The sequence below is a fragment of the Nicrophorus vespilloides genome, unplaced genomic scaffold (assembly GCF_001412225.1).
Source record: "Nicrophorus vespilloides isolate i.1.1-1 unplaced genomic scaffold, Nicve_v1.0, whole genome shotgun sequence".
In the NCBI taxonomy this organism is placed as follows: Eukaryota; Metazoa; Arthropoda; class Insecta; order Coleoptera; family Silphidae; genus Nicrophorus; species Nicrophorus vespilloides.
The window spans coordinates 1-20,265 of record NW_017096079.1 but is presented as its reverse complement, the minus strand read 5'-3'; the positions used below and the strand labels follow the sequence as shown (position 1 = coordinate 20,265).

The following is a 20,265-nucleotide window of genomic DNA, read 5'->3' as shown; positions in this document are numbered from 1 at the left end:
GGTTGTAGTTTTAAGAAGCAACAGATGATGATAAGTCTCTAATACATTGATGACCCATTTTCTTATTAATATATTTGTGATAATAACATTTGTGTACTTTGACTTACATAATTATTGGCATTTTTTTTCAAAGAAAAATAATTGTGGTTTATGGTTGATTGCAAACTATTTTTCTTTGCTTTGCATTGACTTTGAAAATGAAAGGAACTGTTATAAAGTAATAGGAATAAACAAAAGTAAACAAAATTATTTTTGTATATAAACTCATACAATGATTATTAAGTTATGTTGTTTAAAATTATAATTATATAATCTTATTTTGATTACATTGACTTATTTTATAACATGACTTGTATCATGCCAGCTTAAGACTTCGTTAATCAATAAACAAAATACATGCTGGGGTTTCATGAGATATAATTTTATTTAAAAAGTAAGAACCTAAGTGTTTTGTCATTGTTCCGTTTTACGAAACGGGACATCGTGATTAATCAAAGTAAACATTGCGATATGAATACTTAATTTACATAGAGATTTACACAAACACTTACAATACATTTTACAATATTATTTTTTAACCATAATTTTCAAATAGTAAAACTTAATTTTAAAATTTCAAAATTTTAGGTAAAGGAGTAAACAATTATAACGTTTTAAATAACATGGAAAATGATTACAGCAATAATTTTTTTGTCGATCATCAATTAAAAACTTTTTGTTCAGAATTGCACAGCACGGAATTGCAATTTTAGAGAGAAAAAACGCACCTTTCTTTTCCTTGTATCCGTGACAATGAATGCTGGATACTTTTGTGGATTTATCGAGGCATGTAAATGACCATGATTACAGTTGAGTTAATTCTATGTTTTATTGATATTATGACGATAATTCAGAAAAAAAGAAAGAGATTAATATAGTGAATAACAGAAGTATAAAACGAATGTGAGTGTTAATAAGCTTTGGAATTTAGTTGATATATGAATATTGTCATATTAAATTCATTTTAAACTTATGAATGTTACGAAAATACATCATATTCTTAACAAGTAACTATTTATTTTCATAAACCAACAATAATCTAAGTGAAGAAATATTTTAATAACTTGACCAAACAAAAATCGTACTCATATTTTGTTTATAAACATTAAATATAATGTAATGCCCTGATGACACAAGTTCGGAGAATAGTTACAATAAACAGGAAATATTACAATAAACAGTATTTTCCATGATAAACATTATTTGCTATTTAAATATTCGTAATGGTTTTATTATTGAAATTTATCACTAAACATGTGATTATTACTAAATAATTTAAAGGAATTGTTTGATGTGAAATCAAATAATACTAGTAAATTGAAATTTAAACTTTTTTCATTGAAATTCCATTTTAAATCGATTTTCTACACTTATCTAAATTTGACAATTACCAAACTTTGCGATAATTTATGCAACTAAACACACATTTACAATTTATTGTAATAAAATTAGGAAAACAGGAAGGTTATATTAAATGAATACGAAATAATTTATTAAGTAATGAAACAAATTTTACTCTTGTTTTTTTTTTTAGAAATAGCACATTGTGTATAATATAGAAAGCATTGTCTCAAATATTACATTTAATATATAGCCCTACACAAAATGATTGATAAATATTACAGGTAATATAGAATACACATACAAACTTAATGAAATACAATTATTAATATATTATAATACTTTTGTATCAACATTTTTGACTTTTGGTCTATTCCATAAAAAAATAATAATAATAAAAACAAAAATCCCATTTGCTTTCATGCAAAATATGATATGAATACACTTAGTTAAACGAAAATGTGATCAACGGGCCTGGATCTGTTTACCAACTAATGCATCTAAGAGTCTCAATTTGGCTTTGGCTTTCTTGTACGATATATAGACGGTCTCCATTGGACTACGATCTTCCTTTTGCAATTTCCTTCCAGTCGTGCTCTCAAAATTCGCTTCAAATTCCTTCAGAGATCGCCGCAGCTGTTTCTTTTCTTCATTTGTCATTCTCTGCTGCATTGTGAGTTCCTCTAAGCTCATAGCATGCAAATTCTCACCAATAGATGTGTCTGTATCACTGTCAGTGGTGCTTCCTGTTAATGTCAATTTTTCGGATTCCGTCTCCACCGTTTGCGTTGGCAAAGACACGAAATCCATCGTTTCATGCTCGTGGATTGTTGCTAACTCAATAATATTGTTAGCCTGTAAATAAGCGATTACATAAAGATTAATATGGGATTTACAAAGATTGTTAAAGGTGTAAAATTTACCACTTACCATTGTCAATCTCGCGACCATCCTTTTTAGACTTCTGTATCTGTCGTAGAGGGGCCGTGCTAAATCTTTATCTTCTTTATTTGTAGGTCTACCGTGTACTGATTCTAAATAAAGGAGACTCTTTTGAACTGCAATTTTTTCTTCAACTAATTGTTCATTGGACAACTCCTCGATATCTAAGCTTCGCTCAGATCCAATTCTTTTCGTTTCCAATTTCTACGATTATTAAAAAGGAACAACATATTAATACGGATGAAACGATTAGATATAAATTAAATACCTTTTCAATTTCCAATATCGTATCCTTAAGTAAAGCAGTAGGTTTATTATCATCTACATTGTTTATCGGAACGGTAAGCAAAGACGTGGCATCTTCTTGAAGCTGTTTCTGCTCCTTTTTAAGCTTCGACAATTCAGTACACAACTTCTTAATTGATTTCTCGTTTAATTTATCCGCGTGCGAAGGTTTATATCCATATTTCACTTCGAATTCCTCGTCATACTTCTTAATTTTCTTCTTTAAACTATTGATTTGCTTGGCAAGCTGTTTTAAACGCTGTTCTACAGGATTCTTGGGATCTTTCAAGGTGTGCTGCGGCACGTCAGGATTCAAGTAGATGCGCTGCGTTATGATTACTGAGTTTCTAGGCGATGATAAAAGACGGTTAGGAACAACGGAGAGGCTTGGGGCAATTTCATTGATTTCTGTAACATCCCGGTTCGTGTACGATGGAATAGGATCGCAGCAGTCAATTTGCTGGTGGAGAGTGGTAATGTCTAATGCTGGAGAAACCGGAGTGTGGACGGGACTCGGAGATCGTTCCTTTTCAACCGGCACCAACTGCAGAAAGTTGCACGTGTCTGTATCCGCTTCTATTGGTTGCGATTCCTCTGCAGGCTTCACCTTTTTGGGTAGAGCTTTATCTTTGACTGATGCTTTAGGAAAATGCTTTGTTTTTGGTTTGCGGGTTTGATTGTATCTGCCTCCTCGCGGTAGCAGTGGTCTGGAGAAGCGCTCATGCGAACGACGCTTCTCGAATTCCCCATCGTCGATTTCGCGATGTGAACTTATTTTAATTGGACCATCTTGAACCGCAGGGGTTGCAACGCCATCGTTATTATTTTGGGTTGACGGTGATTTCTGGAAGTCCTCATTGCTGGATACGCGTCTTATATCGTTTTTGGTGGTGATTGGACGTTCTTCCGAATTCGATCTGATGACTTTTCGCTCCTGGGAAATGGAGCCTATACTCTCTTGACGCTCTTTTCTTTTACGGGCCTTAACAGATGCCCTAGCTTCATCGTAGGTGCTTGGCAATTTGGACTGGCATGTTAACATCCGTTTAACTCTAGCAAACTTGCTCTCTCTGTCATTGGATGTCCTCTTAGTATCTTCTAATGTGTGTGGACCTTTCATAACGTCTGGATCTACCATACGACTACACTGCAAGAACAACAATGATTAGAATGTGGGTCCAAATTTCGCGAACACCTAATGGACAGTGCCAAAAAGTGACGGTGGTGGGGGTATCGTGGTCCAGCTTCTACTTACATTACACCGCCTTAGCAGCGAGCACAATCTTTGGAATCGCCGCTCAATGACGAAGGAATTTGCAATGAGAGAAAAATGAGTGTATGTGAAACGCAGATGAAAGATGCTTGTTAATTAATACTGATTATTAATTTATTGTTTTTGTATAAAATAAACGCACTTGTACAACCAAGAGCTATTATATTGCTAAATTCACAGGTTCATATCCCTATCGCGACACATTGCAGATTTATGGCTGCTTTAGAAAATGTGTAGAAACGAGTCGCAATTTTAGCATGTGGATACCAAAGGTCCACGAATGAGAGAAGGTGGAGAATTCACCACTTAATTGCCTGCAACAAAACACCATACGTCACCAATCAATGCCTATTAAGATCAATCAAAACAGTGTAACAAAATTAAATTTACATAATTCTTCTTCCCTTTTCGCACCAAACAAAACAAACTCTGTATTTACTCTTTTTTTTTTTCTACTGTTTTAAGCCTCTCTCACCGATTTAACTCTAATGCGGTTTAAAAATATTTCTTGGCAACTTACCAATGATATTTTTAAACTACATATTTACATCCTACAAACATAATATGCCAAAGACGTCACTATATAACATACATTATTAATTGCAAACAAATATCATATATAATTTCACCTTTTCTTTTATAAAACGGAATGTGTTTTGTAGAAAAATCAATTGACCCAAAAACTCCCATAAGTAATCGTCAAGTTCATAGACCTTTCAGACAAACACACACTCGCGCACATTTTCATCAAAACATAGTTACGTAATCGGTCATTTTTGGCGCAGGCAAAACGTAATTAAAATATTTACCTTCCACGCCTAAGTGAAGCTTCACTGGCGAAAAAAAAGAAATAAATAAATTTGAAAAGCAATTTTTTTTAGTTCACGGTCACACGATTCTGCACGTGCCTCATAATACTGGCTACTAAATTTCTCGCGAAGAAAAAAAAAATCGAATTTTGTTTACGTACTAAAATTTAAAGGCGCACCGCAAAAATATGCCATCAAGCATATAATCTCGCCAGAATATCCTTGGACTAATCATTCGATAAACCTAAATAATATTTAGGAAATTTTCCACTATCTTAAGGATAAAAAAAAAAATAGAAAGTTGTTTACGGGCTACAATTTTGTATTCTTACGAATTGATCTTTTAGCGAAACGAAATTTAAGAAGAACAAAAAAAAAATGGGGAAAAATATTCTGGAAATTCAATTACAAAAACTTTCTAATTAATCTAGATTCGAGCGTTGGATATATAATGCTTTTGCTACGAGTAGAATTTACCATGATTTTCTGGGAAGATCGGAGTGAGAGCAGCAGCAGATTTAAAATTAAAATTTTGCCTTGTGGAAAATTTCCAAACGCCCCAATTTCCGGCACGGGGAAATCTGGATGGGCGTTGTGCGATAACAACTAGGAGACGACTACTGACTGCACTGCGATCAAGCCTTATTCTATGCAGAGAGTGTTATGTTTGTTTATTTTAAATAAACTCAGTCATTTATTTATATTGGAATTCTAATTAGAAAACGCAACAGTATTGAAATGAAAGGTGCGATTATTATTATGCCTCATGCTACGCACAGAATTTATTTTGCTTGGCGAGGAGAAAGAGCGAAAGACAGCTAAACATATAGAGAGAAAGAGAAATAGAGAGAGAGAGAAGCAGATAGAGACCATATTGAATTTGCTTCGAGAATGTTCTTCTGCATCTTGAAACTCACCCTTCGTACCAGCCATAATATCGGTCACTTGAAAATTGGGTTTGTTGTTCTTGGTTGTGTCAAAAATCAATGAAGACTCGGATGGCAATGCACTTAAAAGCCGGCCGGAGTAATGCACACTAGCGAGTGAGTGAAATACCTCCAGTGAGTAACAGGACGAACTTTAGTACCAGATCACTAGTTCTTAGAAGCGGCTAAAACCGCGCTGACTCTGAACGAAGTCCCGCGACTTCGCGGCACGATGTTTGAATTCAAACCGAATTGCCCAACGACAGTTTCTAATGAAAGCCAATTGCTTAATCATTTCCAAAACCAAATGCAACTTCGATTTATAAGCACTTCCTTTGACCAAATTAAAAAAAAAAGAACAAGTCAAAACAAAATATTTAAAAAAAAAAACACAACAAATGTAGAGCATAGCACGCGCCAAAAGTTTAATATTGGTCTCGGTGTCTCATCCCAGACGATCTGATGATCTTATAAAATGCGTCAACCTGTCTGTCGTAGTTTGGCTCGTGTGGCATTTGTTCCTCGTTCTATTTGCAAGAGCGTCATTGTTTCGTAAAACATGCTAATTTTTGTTTTAACCCACAATTTTTACTTGAATGCAAATTACTGCAAATGTTTCAAAGTATTTCAGGCTATTTATAGTTGTTCAAACAACGTAATTCAAACATATCATTTAAACAAAAATTTATTTTTATACAATTTTTTTGCAATGTGTATTTATCAATTCAGATCTAGTGGTATTAAAAAAAACATTTTGCGCAAGAACACGTGGTGATAAAGTTATATAAGACATATTCGTATTCATATCGTATAGTTGACTAAAACGCTCAGACAGTTATCTGATTTGACGAGTGGAAAATTCCACGCAGCTCAAAAGAATTTCTGTCCCTTCATCAAAACATATCACAATCACAGTCATCCAATATAATTTACTGATGAATTTTTAATAAAACCAAAAAAAAAATATATCCTCTAATTTGTTTTATAAAATTAATATTCAAACAGTTAATTACCTCTTGATTACCTCATAAAATCAATAATAAAACGTCATTTCTGTCCTTCAGTTTAAACTTATAATTTTACTAAATTCTTATTAAAATCGTTACTTTAACGAAATTTACTTCAAGAAACTAATAAAATATAAGAGTATTTAGATAAATATTTTCGCAAATAATAAACGAGTGTACGATCCTAGATGAAAGTTTTGCATTTGCGAACGTGATTATTTTAAATTTAGTTTTTCCTCTCGAAGTCCTTGAGGGTAAAGAAATAACATTTTCTTGCGTCCGCAAGTGATTTATTTAAGGCAGAGCAAAATAGTGCCAGGGAGAAACAATATAAAATGGAATCATTCAGTCGTGGCATTGGCTCTTATATCCTTAGCTGAACTCTTAAACAATTACGACAAATACTGCAATACAAAAAAAAGATATATGTAGATATTCTTGCAAACGTGAACTGAATTATTTAATTGTTTTTTTGTATATATAATTCGCTTTTGCAAACTGGTTTGAAGCGAACAATTTTAGTAACTAAGTTATATAATTACAAGTGACAAGTTTCTGGATGCTTTCACTTTTAATCTTCGGAAGATATCGGCATTTCTTTTCGCATACTTAAGAAGAAGTTTTGTTGTTGTTTTTGTAAAGTTGAGGAAAAAAATCAGCTCATTGTTTATTATAAACACGAGTTTAGTCATAACCCCTTTTACGATGTTTTCTATTTTTTTTTAGTTCAAACAAAAATATGGGAAGAAAAATAAATATGCCGCTATTTTTAATCCCTTCCGAAAGATCTCATTTTCTATTTTTATATAAAACAAAATCAAAATACGTAGCGAAATTAATGTCTTGTTTGTCGTCGTTTCAATTTGGCAATAACATAAGAGAGAAGATATATAATAACGTAGAGTATCGTCATAGTTGATGATCATAGCTTACGAAAATTAAGAAACGCACTGTTAAAGCCGCACTAATCGAGGATAAATATAAATTACACAAAAATAATTTTTTTCTGTATAAATGATAAAAAAAATCAATTTATTTTTAAAATTAAAATTTAGTTTGTTTAGAAAATTTCAAACCGTACTATAAAGAATCCGTACTGAACGAAGCTGCACTATGCGAGGTAGTACTAATTTTGTGATCGTTAAACTCTTAAGATGAAAACTTCGTAAAAAAACAAATACTACTAAGATTTAAGTAAAGTGCAAGATATTAATTTTAAATGATCTTCGTTAAGGTCAATTTATTAATAGGAGCCCGGAAACATAGAAATCGGTCAGAAATAGAATATAAAACGATAGAATATTGCAAAAAACTAGTATTCTTTGTTCATTCAGGTTAAACGCGGAATGATTCACCTTGTATGTAAAAAGCGTGTGTAATTATGGAAGATTCGTTTAAATAATCTCATTAGCATATACTAAGCGTATGCAAAATAATTCAAATAATATACATTAATACCGCAATTACCATATCAAATTATTAAATTGCTTGCAGATCTACCGCAAATCGTTTTCGGTACTTTTCCACGATCTAACAACAATTCCAAATGACTTGCGCTTTTACACACTATAATAGGAAGTTTTATACATCTTATTTAGCGAAAAATCAACTTTTTTTGCAATTGCAATTAGAACCTGTGACTAATATCGTTCATAGAAATCGCACTTTATTAGTTTTACATTCGTATCAGAAATGCATGAATATTATTAGATATGCTTTCCGAGACATTTGATGCGTAATAAACACTATTGATTCTGTTATTCAAAGATAAGGTATTTATACTGTTTATTGATGTTGTTACATAATTAATATTGATTTATCCGGTGTGGAATATGAAGTAGTTTTGGTAGTTATGCCAACTATTTGTTGGGTCAATAAAGAAGTTAATTTGTCTTTGAAAATATGTACGGAAGGAATATTTTATGATATATACTAATGTTTTGTCTTTGAAAATATGTACGGAAGGAATATTTTATGATATATACTAATGTTTATCTGAACAGCATATTTATTGACTCTGGAAAGCCTTATGTATTCTGTTGAAAACAAGTCAATATACTGCGAGTCCATAGAAATGTCTGGATATTTATAAAATGTAATTTGCGGAGAGAGCATTGTGGATGGGAATCGCAACGAAACCTTACTAGATTTAGCAATTCAAATCGAAAACCCGAAAATAACGTACGTAAGTATGTATGTATCCGTTTAAATATACGCGGAACAGGAACATTCGATACGTCCGAAGCGTTACATAATCCATTCTAATACGTAAAAGCGAACAAAATAAAATGGAAGATTAAAAATAGCCGTGTATATTGGAAGAAAGCATTAAGATTTTTATTGCTTATTTGTTCAGTGTTCTAAAAATAATCAGTTTATAATATTTAGTATATATGCGTTGTGACAAATTCACCAGGTGGGTTTTCTACAAATTGTTATCCAATTGGAAGAAAATACGACGCGCGAATAAGGCTTCGCGTCCTTGAAGGATGTATATTTATTTGTTTTTTTCCTTATAGGTTTTCATCAATAACTTCGGTGAGTTCGCATTGAGGACGTTTGCAAAAAATTAGCGTATCGTTTAGTTTCTGCCGGTAAAAGTGAGGATCAAAAACGGATTGAGTATGAGCATGATTTGGAGACGACGGCATTCGTTGAGGTCAGGGGCTTCGCGAAGTCTGTTTAGTGCGTTATTTATTGCTCATGTGCCAAACGAATTAAAATCTGTAATTAGTCGAATCCGTTTCTGGCATGGAAACAATTGGTTTCGAGAAATAACAAATACACGCGTAGACTATTATTTCGCTGCACGTATTGAATTAAGGTCAATCCAGGCGGCACTATCAGCAATAAGTTGTTTCAATATCTCTTAAAAAAACTGTTTACACGTTCAAATTCTATTAAATTCTGATTTCTGTTGCAGCAGTTTCTTTCCACGACGAAATTGCAAGTCGTAATTATCAATAAAGAAAAAGTCATGTGTATGATATTTTCATTGTCTTAATTTAATAACTAAATTTTAAAGAATTCTTAATAATTGTTTCTATGTTATAAACAATCATAATTCGTTAATGATGATGATTATTGTGTTTTCGTGGACTTGATTTAATACATACCAATATATGAAAAATTACAATTGAAAAGAAAGTTTTGATATCCAAAATTGGACAACAATGATTGTAACTTCGACGAAACGCGTGCCGTAAACTGTCTCATTCACTACTAACACATTACTCGGTGATTAATGTTATAGATAGGCTATATATTATTATTTTTTAAATATTTACATAGATTCTCGATAACAAAGGTTTCGTCCCATTCTGTTTACTAAACTTTTACACGTCTGATTAGTAAGTTTATCACTGCATTCTGTACACATTGGAATTTTCAATTTAACAATCTTCGTTTCTTCCTTAGCGTCAAATTGATACTAATAAAATTAGTTAATATTATTACTTTTTCAGGGTCACTTTCCATTGTAATCGAGCCACGATGTTTCACTCGTAACAACTACGTAATAACAAATAAGACTTTAACAGAATATATAGAAATAAACTTAATTTAATAGACTTTATAAAATTCTAAATATTTGGATATTTTAACAAATACTCATTTTCAATATTAGTCCAGAAATAACACGTTCCAATTATTCAGCATATAAATTATTATTTTAAATGGTATTGTGTAAACATTTTTTTTTTTTGAAATAATAGAAACAGATGTTACTTAAAAGCATGACATCAATGGAAAAAATAGCATCAACAAATTATAATAACATCAACACTACGATTCTTAAAATTTTGTTGTTATTTTTTATTTTAAATCCACAATAGATGTGGGCGGTCAATAGGATTTTGTTTGTTCGATAATTTATTGCTATTATGATTTATTTCATTTAATTTTATAATAAATATGCCTCAAAATATACGCACCTTCACATATTTGCAAAAAAATCATTACATTATAATTTATTTTCAATTATAAAAGATGACAAGAAATATAAAAAAAAAATGTAAATGTATCAAAATAAATTTAATTTTTTAATTTTAAAGAAATTTATTAAAATGATTTTATTATGTCGATAACATTAGGTTGGTACGAAAAGCCCCTATAAATGGATGATCGTGTATTCCTTCCATACATTTAACACATCGATTTTAAAAATTTTCATCAAATTTAGTTACAGACTAAGAATACACACGCGATTAAATGATTGATTATTAATAAATTTACTAGTAGAAATCAAAATGAAATTAACAAAATTTATTTCTTTGCACACTTTTATTGCTTTTAATCTAATCTGTTGCTATTATCTAGAATCTAATTATTGTTCTACATAAATTTATCTTAAACTTTCTTAATTCTCCTATGACCTAGAGAAATTATCCTCTTTTTCAATTGGTTTTCACAACAAGAAAATTATAGAATTTTTATATTATAAATATGTTTTTCTCCAACTTTTGTGAACTTGTTTTTTTGTATAACTTGTTACTATTTAATTATCACAATTTATCAACAGAAAATTGTTTACAAGTCGTTTTGCGCCGGTTTATTCACAATAACGCTGCTGTGAAATAACGCTTATTAATTGCTGATGTTACATTTAACTAAACCCTATAGTTACCTCACTGTAAATTTGGGTTCATTTAACGCCGATTCGATTTGCGACGGCTTTTGTAGGAACGAAACCCCGTCGTAAATCGACGTTGATAAATGTTATTAATAAATTTCTATAAAAATATTTTTGATTTCTGTTAATTCTATTACGTACATGAATTACTCTTGATGTTAGTCAAAATCATATAAATAACATTTTCAAATTGAAGTAACAGTTATACCGCTTATATAGTACAAATTGGAGTGAAAAGAAAGAAATTGGGCCAAAATGAAATTTGGACAAGGTCCCATCAGGTGAATCCCGGAAATACTAAAATAACAGCTGCTTCACAATGAATAATAATCTTATGTGGCATTCTCTGTACACATTCTTACGCATCGCCCACGATCGAGACGTTATGAAACCCATTGTAATTATTCTATATGTGGTTGTACTATACTATCAACGTTTAAGCTTATGTTTTCCATAAGAGAATAATGTATTTAATGAGTAGATAGTGAGGTATAATATAAGGATTAGCGTACAGAAATGTTTTGTTTATGATTATTTAGTTATATGATATATAAATAAATAGTAATTTGATTAATATAAATAAAATAATTTAAAGATTAGATTAGAGAAATAATTAGTCAATATAATCTGTAATCACTGAAGTTTCTTTAATTCAGTATATTCAACAATACCTCCGCACTGTTAGAAACCGGACTTTAAACCACATGAGCAAATATTTGGAAAAGAGATGAGTTTTGTCTAAAAATAATAATAATTTTATACATTTTTTTTTGCTCAATCGGCCAATACTCAAACCGCACTCTGCGAGGTATTACTATAGTTGTAAATTTGTATCTAATATTGTTGTAATTAAGATGATATGAATGTTTTAAGAATGTTACATAGTTTTTTTTTACTTATGTTTGCTTACCGTTTATTGTATTAATTAATCAATAAATATTATTATTTATTCTGCGATTTCTCGTGAACAAACACACCGTTAATCATATCAGCTTTAAAACAATCCGCGAAGTCCTCTTGATAACACGACGAGCAACTAAGTACGACGACCAAAGATAAAAGTCATGTGTATTTCAGCAGAGAAAGACTATTTTTTACTTAATTAATTCGCAGTTGATACAAGGTCACGTCAAAATACACGTTTCGTTCGTTTTTTCGTATTAAATAGGCTTCACATAATTGTATAAAATAATGATTCGAAGCAAACACATTGCATTTGCTATATTATTTCGACTACAGAAACAGTCACGATATTTCGTTTTCAAACAGGATAATCTCATTTAGTAGAAAAAAATATATATAAAAAAAACGAACAAATGTAATAACACGTGATTAAACTTACATCAAAGGAATTTCCGTTTTTTGATCTAAAATCCATCAATAGTTGGTTATTCAATTGGTGAAAAGAAACTATAGTTGATAAGATTTAATTTTAACTTGATTCTGAAACGCGTAGTTTGAAAAGATGGTAAACAAGCAATTAAGAAAAAAAACATAGTAATAGTGTTTAAAGTTTAATAATAGAGCAGCTAAAGGAGAGAGAAAGAGCGTCGCAAATGCTTTTACTTTATTTTCTATATCGATGTGTGCGATTGCATAATATGTTAATGGTCAATTTTATAACAGGTTTTATTTAAATTTAGCTATTAGCATAAAACGATTTTCCTCTCTCTCTCTCTCACCGTTCCTCTGCGTTCGTTAATAAATTAGTGGAAATCTCCGATCAATCTTTGAAACTTGCGCGAATTTGTAAACAGAATAATTGCTTAGATAATTGGAAAAAAATAAGTGTTAGTGAGTCTATGATGTTAATGGCGCAGATGATGTTAGTAAACAGGGTGTCAGCACTTTAGAATTTCCGTGGATAGTGTATAAAATCAATACTCACATCATAATTGCAAGAAAAGCATGGATGTGTTGCATAGAGGATCATTGCAGTGCGAATGCGGCGTTATCAAATCCGGTGAGCACAGTGCGGTTCATGCAGGAGGCATGTAAACAATGCTTTTTGCTTGGAGTCCGCTTCGAAAGTGGCAACAGTAATGCACGATAAATCGCATTTATAAATTTCGCGAATGCACGTCGTTTCACATTGTTTTCCCACACGCAGACAAGGTGACTCTCCTCATCAAATAATAATGGACGCGCGATCAGTTCAAACTAGTAATGAATAAATAAATGGATCGCATTTGATAAAAGCCAAAAAAAAAAATAATAAAACTCGGTATCAGTTGCGTAACGCGTTTAAAGCCGTTAAGCACCTGCTTAACGGCCGTGTTAAATGTTTATCCAAATATTTTGTTGTTACTTCCGAAGTCGGTTCTTATACAACGACGAATACGTGTTGCTTCCTCCCGGACTGCTGTTTTTATTTACCGTCTCATAAATAAAGCAAAACATGATTACTACGAAGGCTCTTCAACTCGATTTATTTTATGTAGCACGTTTCGCTTATTCCGATTTTACCTTCAGTTTTTGTTAATAAGTTGCAATAAAATTATTCAATATCGTTTAAGGGCCAAGGTGAACGTATTACTTACATATAATTCATTAATTCTCGTATAATGTTACCACAAATGGAAATCGCCACATACCTTAAATCCATATTTAATCTGCACTTGATATTATCAATTTTATTACTTCTGTTTCTAACATCAACTTTTATAGCAAGTAAATAATTAAGAAGAAATTACTGCTACATCCTTGTATTGAACATTTATATTTAAGAATAATAATTAAATATAATGTGTATATTTGGACGGTAAGACGCACCTTTTTTACCTTGACAAATTGACTTAGAATTGGGTCATTCATAAAATAAAAAAATGTTTAGAATTGGGATATATTTTATAAAATATGTGTACAATAAATTATGTTTGTTATAATTTACGTCTGTTAATGTTACGTAACTTATCAAAACGTTATTTTAGTATTTTATTGTAGAATATTTTTTTTTAGAATTTTTTTTTCTTTCAAGTTTTTAACTCCATGAAAATCGCGTATATATTTGTTTTAATTTTCTAAAATGCGCTTACATTAGATTACGTAAGAAAAATAAGTCAATTTAATTGCTAATGACAATTTCTCATTGTTATTCATGTATGAAAAATCGCTTAAGTCATTATATTGTCAAGAAAATCTGCTATTTAACTTTGTAATTGTGATTTCACAATTTCATTTTCCTATTGGAAATGTGACACGTTGAAGTAATTGTATAATGTGTACTTCAAAATGTTACATTTACAATTTATTATAAAAATAAGCTAAAAAGATTGTTTACCGTTATTTTTACTTCTTCCTTTTAGTCACCAGCTTTTACATATATTAGAAGTTTTTTTTAACTAAAAACAGTTACATTAATTAAAATTGAACAAAATCATTATTAGTCGTGTTTCATATATTAATTAATCAATAATATTTAATAAAAATGTATATAAGAAAGTAGTTTTGATTTACAAACTCCCGGACTTACGAACAAAGCTCTAACTTGTTACAAGGAGATATATAAGTGATACAAAAATTAAGTATCTAAACAAAAATTGATAATTTCGATAATAAAATATATTTTTGGAATTTTCATTAAATAATTATGATGTCTACATTGAAAAGTATTTGTAAGTAAGTATTTTGTTTATTTTAATCTATTTTTTCAAATTTATGCAGTCAATAAATTTAACATATATCAAAGTAAAAACTATGATAAAGTGTGGTAAGATAAGTACATTTTGATTTTTTTTTTAATTCTCCGACTTACGAACAAATTTGACATTTGGAACGGAACTAGTTCGTATGTTGGGGGATATCTGTACTATATTTAATAATATTTGTTCTCAATAAAATGTACGTGACGAACGACACGATACACAACGACCTCCACATGAAGACTGTTAAGAGTGAAATTCCCATATTCAATGCCCGTTACCAGAACAGACTGGAAAACCACCCCAACAGTCTCGCGTTATCCCTCCTAGACAATACTGACACCCCCCACAGACTAAAAAGACACAACACTCTCGACCTCCCCTTTAGAAAATAAAAGTTAGTTTTATTGTTTAAAGTTTCATAGTGTCGTCAAAATCAAAAAACCTTCAACTTATTGCCAGAGATGTTGGCAAATTGTGAATGAATAATAAAAGTTATATAAAAAAAAAGTTTTCCAAAATTACAACATGTACATGACATTTTTATTTGCATAGTAATCATTTTACTAATATTAATATCATGAAATAAAAACAACTACTGTTTTCTTTAAAAATTCACATCGTAATAGTAAAACTAAAGTAAATATTTATATTACTACCAATAATAAAATTATAATCAATAGTAAATAATTATTTTATGGATCATACGAATAACATACTCTGTCTGCATCAGAGGGCAGCAACCTATGACCCATAAATAATTAGTTAAATCTAATAACAAGTTTGAATGATTAATTTACCAAATACAATTACTAATTGATAAATGTCTATTTGATATGTAATAAAATTGATCCATTATTTTTGTGAACAAGTAATTGGTTTACTATTTTATTTTATATTATTTGAAAATCATATCGGCAAATAATTTTTCAATCTCAATTAACATAATATTAATATTTTAAATGTGAAGATGTATCCTTCAGTAGTTTTATTGCGTCGTATGACCCCAAATGATAATCTTGTATAATTCTATTGATAAATAAAAACTACTACGTATATAATCGATATAATTATAAATATAAAAGGTTATCTTGTAGTATATGCTCTATTATTGTTTTGTTGTTCAACCGTAAATTGCGTATTTGTTTAACATTTCCTACCAATTCCTTCAATTCTACAAATATCTTTAGCTTGTTTACGTTACCCACTTATTATACTTCTATTTATGTTTAGTATGATACATATCATCTTAATTTACATTCAACTACACAAACAGTAAATACAAATAATAGTAAATTACATAACTAAAACAACATAGCTTACAATGTTATACAGTGGCGAATTAAGCACTTGAGAGGCGCAATTTTATTATGAAACCCTCTAAATATTTATTTTTTTTTAGTTAAAAAATGTATTGGCTTTTGACTGGTCTCATTTAGATTGTCGGAGAGTAGAAATAATTAATGATAAATTGTTAATTGAAACTGCATTAATATTTTTTAAGAGTGTGAAAGAAAGAAAGAAAGTAAGTTTTGAATGTTTCATATTTATATAATACACAATTATATGTAATTTTTTTTAGTCTGACATCATTGTCTGTGTCTGTGTCTGTCAAATCAAATACTACAATTAGTAGCAATTATTCCACTTTAGGTTTGTTAATATAACGTCATTTTAATTTATTTATTCGCTTGCATTTTAGTGCAATGGTAAAATTATTTTGCGCTCTTGTTCTATAATACATGATACATGTCTACACTTAAAATTCAATATAATTACAGTTTCTATGATAAACTGACACTTAACAATGTGCTAATAACATGCTTCAAAATGTATTTACAAACAGATTCCATATAGAATACTTATATAATATATACTGAATATACGTTATAAATGCAAATCCGGATTTAGGCACAGTTTTTATCGCCCAATGCCCTTAAAGAGTGTTAGGACAGGCCCTAAAGTTTTCAATCCGCCGATTTGCAAACGGAGTTATTATGTGTTAATAGCTTTTGATACATCTGATATAATTTAATAGCAGTTTTAATTCTTATATGGTTCTTCTGCAATTTTTTATATCTGGCCCATTAGCTCAGTTGGTTAGAGCGTCGTGCTAATAACGCGAAGGTCGCGGGTTCGATCCCCTCATGGGCCAAATCTAATTTTACCTAATCTCTTATTTAAGATTTTCTTAATTTTGATCTCATCATTCTTTTAATAATTTTTTATATTCTATATGTGCACATGCATATAATTTCTTTTATTACAATTATATATTATTGGTTTCCTGTTTTACTTCGAAATTACCGGAAAATTTTAGTAACTTGTGATTTAAATAAAACTGAAATTTCCATGTTTTTTTTTTTAATTGGCTTAATCTTAATTATAAAATCTAATATTAAAGTAGTGTAAAAGATGAAAGTAATTAATTTGTTCTAGATTGTTAAAAATTCATTGTTAGTAAGTTTAATATCCTTAATTTTGAAGTTTTAATAGAATGGATAATGCTATAAATTGATTTAATATTCATATTATTAATAAAAAATAACTTATAAAAATAATAAGTTAATATTTTTTCAGTGAGCGTAATCGTTGAAAATACACGGTACAATTCCTACACTTCATTGATTATTTGAACGTTCGTGGAAGATGAAATCACCACTACAAATATTGCATGTGCGTTGTAAATCGTAATGATTAATCCTTCAGATAAGTGAAACGCTTCACGGTGTTGTTTTGCTTTCCCCGCAAAATGCGTCTGGAAAATGTTCGTCTTGTCTTGAATTCTAAACTATTTACATATCCTGATAACGGGCTAAAGACATCGCTGCAATGTTATAAATATTTACGGAATGCCGGGTACGCTCCGAAGCCGTGAGCAATGGATATGTAACGATACAAATTTAGTAAAATGTTACAACCAAATACGCACTTTGGGTGCTATTTATAAAGAGCTAAGTGAATATCGAGCCAAAAAAACCAGGTTCGAAAAACGTCAAGTTGTGAAAAGCAAGGACCTGCTGCAATTGTCGCAAAACACGAAACTCGTGACTAACGGGATGGGATGAGATAATTTGCAGGAAATACATTATGTATATTTGGAGAGATATTCATTTTCCCAATTCCATCGTCAAAGTCAAGTGGTTAGTTCGCATAATTGAACAGCTTTTGCGTGTATTATCTGCAACGCATTACGCAAGTGATTATCTCATTGTTATTGCTAAAGCATTAGCATAATTGGGCTTGTAGTACAAATATAAACATTCGTTAAACGATACTAATTATGATAACTAATTGGCGTGGAACGCAATAATGGTTAAATTACCGAAAAAAAACATATAACAAAAAAAAAATAAAGAAACGCATCGACCTTACATCTGCTTGCATGAATAATTCAATGATTAATGGTTGTAATTTATGCATGATCCGTAACAGTAATTAGTTTCATTATTATTAATATTTTTTCGCTCCTGTCGGTTTTCAGATTTGATTGAACTACTGCGTTTAAATTTCAGGTAATATTGGCGTATTATGTCTGGAAAGCAGTGAATGTGCTCGGAGTCACGTAATCGGGAAAATCTGTATATGTAAAGCGCAGTTTGTGACGGCTGAAAAACGGTGCCGCTTCCTGGTTTGGATGACTACAGCTAAAAGCTGAGCGCGCACGTTTCAGGTCGCCTATTGCCAACAGAAAGTTGCAATTCTGTAAAGCTCATTTCATGGTCTCCAACGGGCACGAGCTTCGCCTTTATTGCTGAACAAATCAATAGTTGCATTTCACGAACGACGGGCGCAAGCGTCGCTCAATTTATTGACCAAAGGAAGCACATGCTAGCATCCAATAAACCCGCGCTTTACCTATTCCCATTTCCACCGGTACATTTTATTTTAATGGAATCATTTAAAGTCAACAGTTCCGTTTCAATGTCAAGACTAGCTCTATTTTGTCAGCCTTTACATTATATCTCTTAAAAAATGCAGCCCAGTTCCCCGCTTCCTAAGAGATAATACCGAACTTGCTATAGGTCAATGGGGAAAAATTGTATCTACACATTTCTTGTTGCGCACAGCATGGTTCGAAAGGGAAAGAGAACCTCGTGCTCCGCATTTTGCATTACTTTCAATGCTAAACAAATAAATACAATTAATTGATAATATCGCTTCTATTGTTGATACAACCAATGCTACTCTCATTTATATCCGCAATATATGTATAATTTACACAAAAGAATAATACAAATAATCTTCCTTTCTAAGCATTGCTCAATTGTTACTTTATACGAGAATAAACAAGTGTGCGAACAGATTCAATTCTTCATAATGCATATATTATGCAACGCATCTCATAAAAATTATACAGTACATTAGTACTACTTTGAACCAATTAAAAATGATAATTAATTACATCACGACGACTCAACGAATTAGTATAATGTTGTTAATTCAATTTGACGAACCACCTGATGATACCTGCAGATTATATAAAATTACATGTTTATTGCTAAAATGTTTACAATATAAATTGTTGATGTTATATCTACCTTTATTCAATGTATTAAACATATTACATAGTCAATATAATTATATAATGCACCTAGGCGGAAAGACCTACATTGCAATAATTCATGTAATTATTTATGAAATTTGTATTATGAAAATTTGTTAGTACAATTTCGGTTAAGTCGATTATGTAATATGCAATTGAGATGCATCTGAATTAACATAATTTTAATATAAATGTTGATATTATGCATGCCTCGTTCTATTGACTGGTCAAGTTAATTGTTATTACAAGTTAATATAATTAATTATAATATAACTCGGATTCAGTATAAGTGATAATAAATTTGATTACTTTTTCAATAGTGACGCTTTAAATATTTCAATGCTTGTATTTCATAAATTTCTTATTGATTTATGAAGAATTAGCAACACGCAGTTTCATGAATGGTCTGATTTACTATTTACGCAGTTGAAATTAGGCAACTACAATTACTTATATTACACAATTTTGAATTAATTTTATAAATATGTTTATTGTTTTATGTTATTTATAATCATATATGTGAATATTTAATAAATTATCTTATATTACAACAAATGCAGGAAAGTTTGGATAACTATAGGAAAATAATTTATATTATGTGTCTTGTAGAAATCTGTGCATTTAAAATTGATGTAATTGCTATTTTTAAGATTATTAGAAGATACGTTACTTATTTTGAATCAATAGCAACTTAGTTGCATATTGGTAAACTGAATGTATAAGTATTTCACTTAGGCAACTTTATTAACGTGTATAGAAATGTGTCATTTCAATTTTTCAACTTTGAACGCGTATTACAGCAATATGGATAAGAGCACATGAATGT

The 20,265-nt window shown here is 30.5% G+C and overlaps 1 protein-coding gene and 1 non-coding gene across 5 annotated transcripts; one reads left to right on the top strand and one right to left on the bottom strand.

Annotated features, from left to right (window-relative positions):
- Nucleotides 1-1,692: 1,692 nt before the first annotated feature.
- LOC108569436 (protein FAM13A) lies at nt 1,693-13,304 on the bottom strand. Of its 4 annotated transcripts, none has more exons than XM_017930990.1 (5): nt 13,141-13,158; nt 3,863-4,194; nt 2,591-3,754; nt 2,311-2,526; nt 1,693-2,235 (listed from the first exon to the last, which is right to left on the bottom strand). In XM_017930990.1, the coding sequence occupies exons 3-5, from the start codon at nt 3,743-3,745 to the stop codon at nt 1,846-1,848; spliced, it is 1,761 nt and encodes a 586-aa protein (XP_017786479.1). In that variant the 5' UTR covers nt 3,746-3,754; nt 3,863-4,194; nt 13,141-13,158; the 3' UTR covers nt 1,693-1,845. The 4 variants fall into 4 exon arrangements, with proteins under 4 accessions (XP_017786479.1, XP_017786478.1, XP_017786477.1 ...); XM_017930989.1 differs by lacking the exon at nt 13,141-13,158 and adding an exon at nt 5,607-5,914; XM_017930988.1 differs by lacking the exon at nt 3,863-4,194 and having other exon boundaries at nt 13,141-13,304.
- Nucleotides 13,305-16,974: 3,670 nt separating this feature from the next.
- On the top strand, nt 16,975-17,048 carry Trnai-aau. The gene has a single exon. It is a non-coding gene; the product is annotated as a tRNA-Ile (tRNA).
- Nucleotides 17,049-20,265: the final 3,217 nt, after the last annotated feature.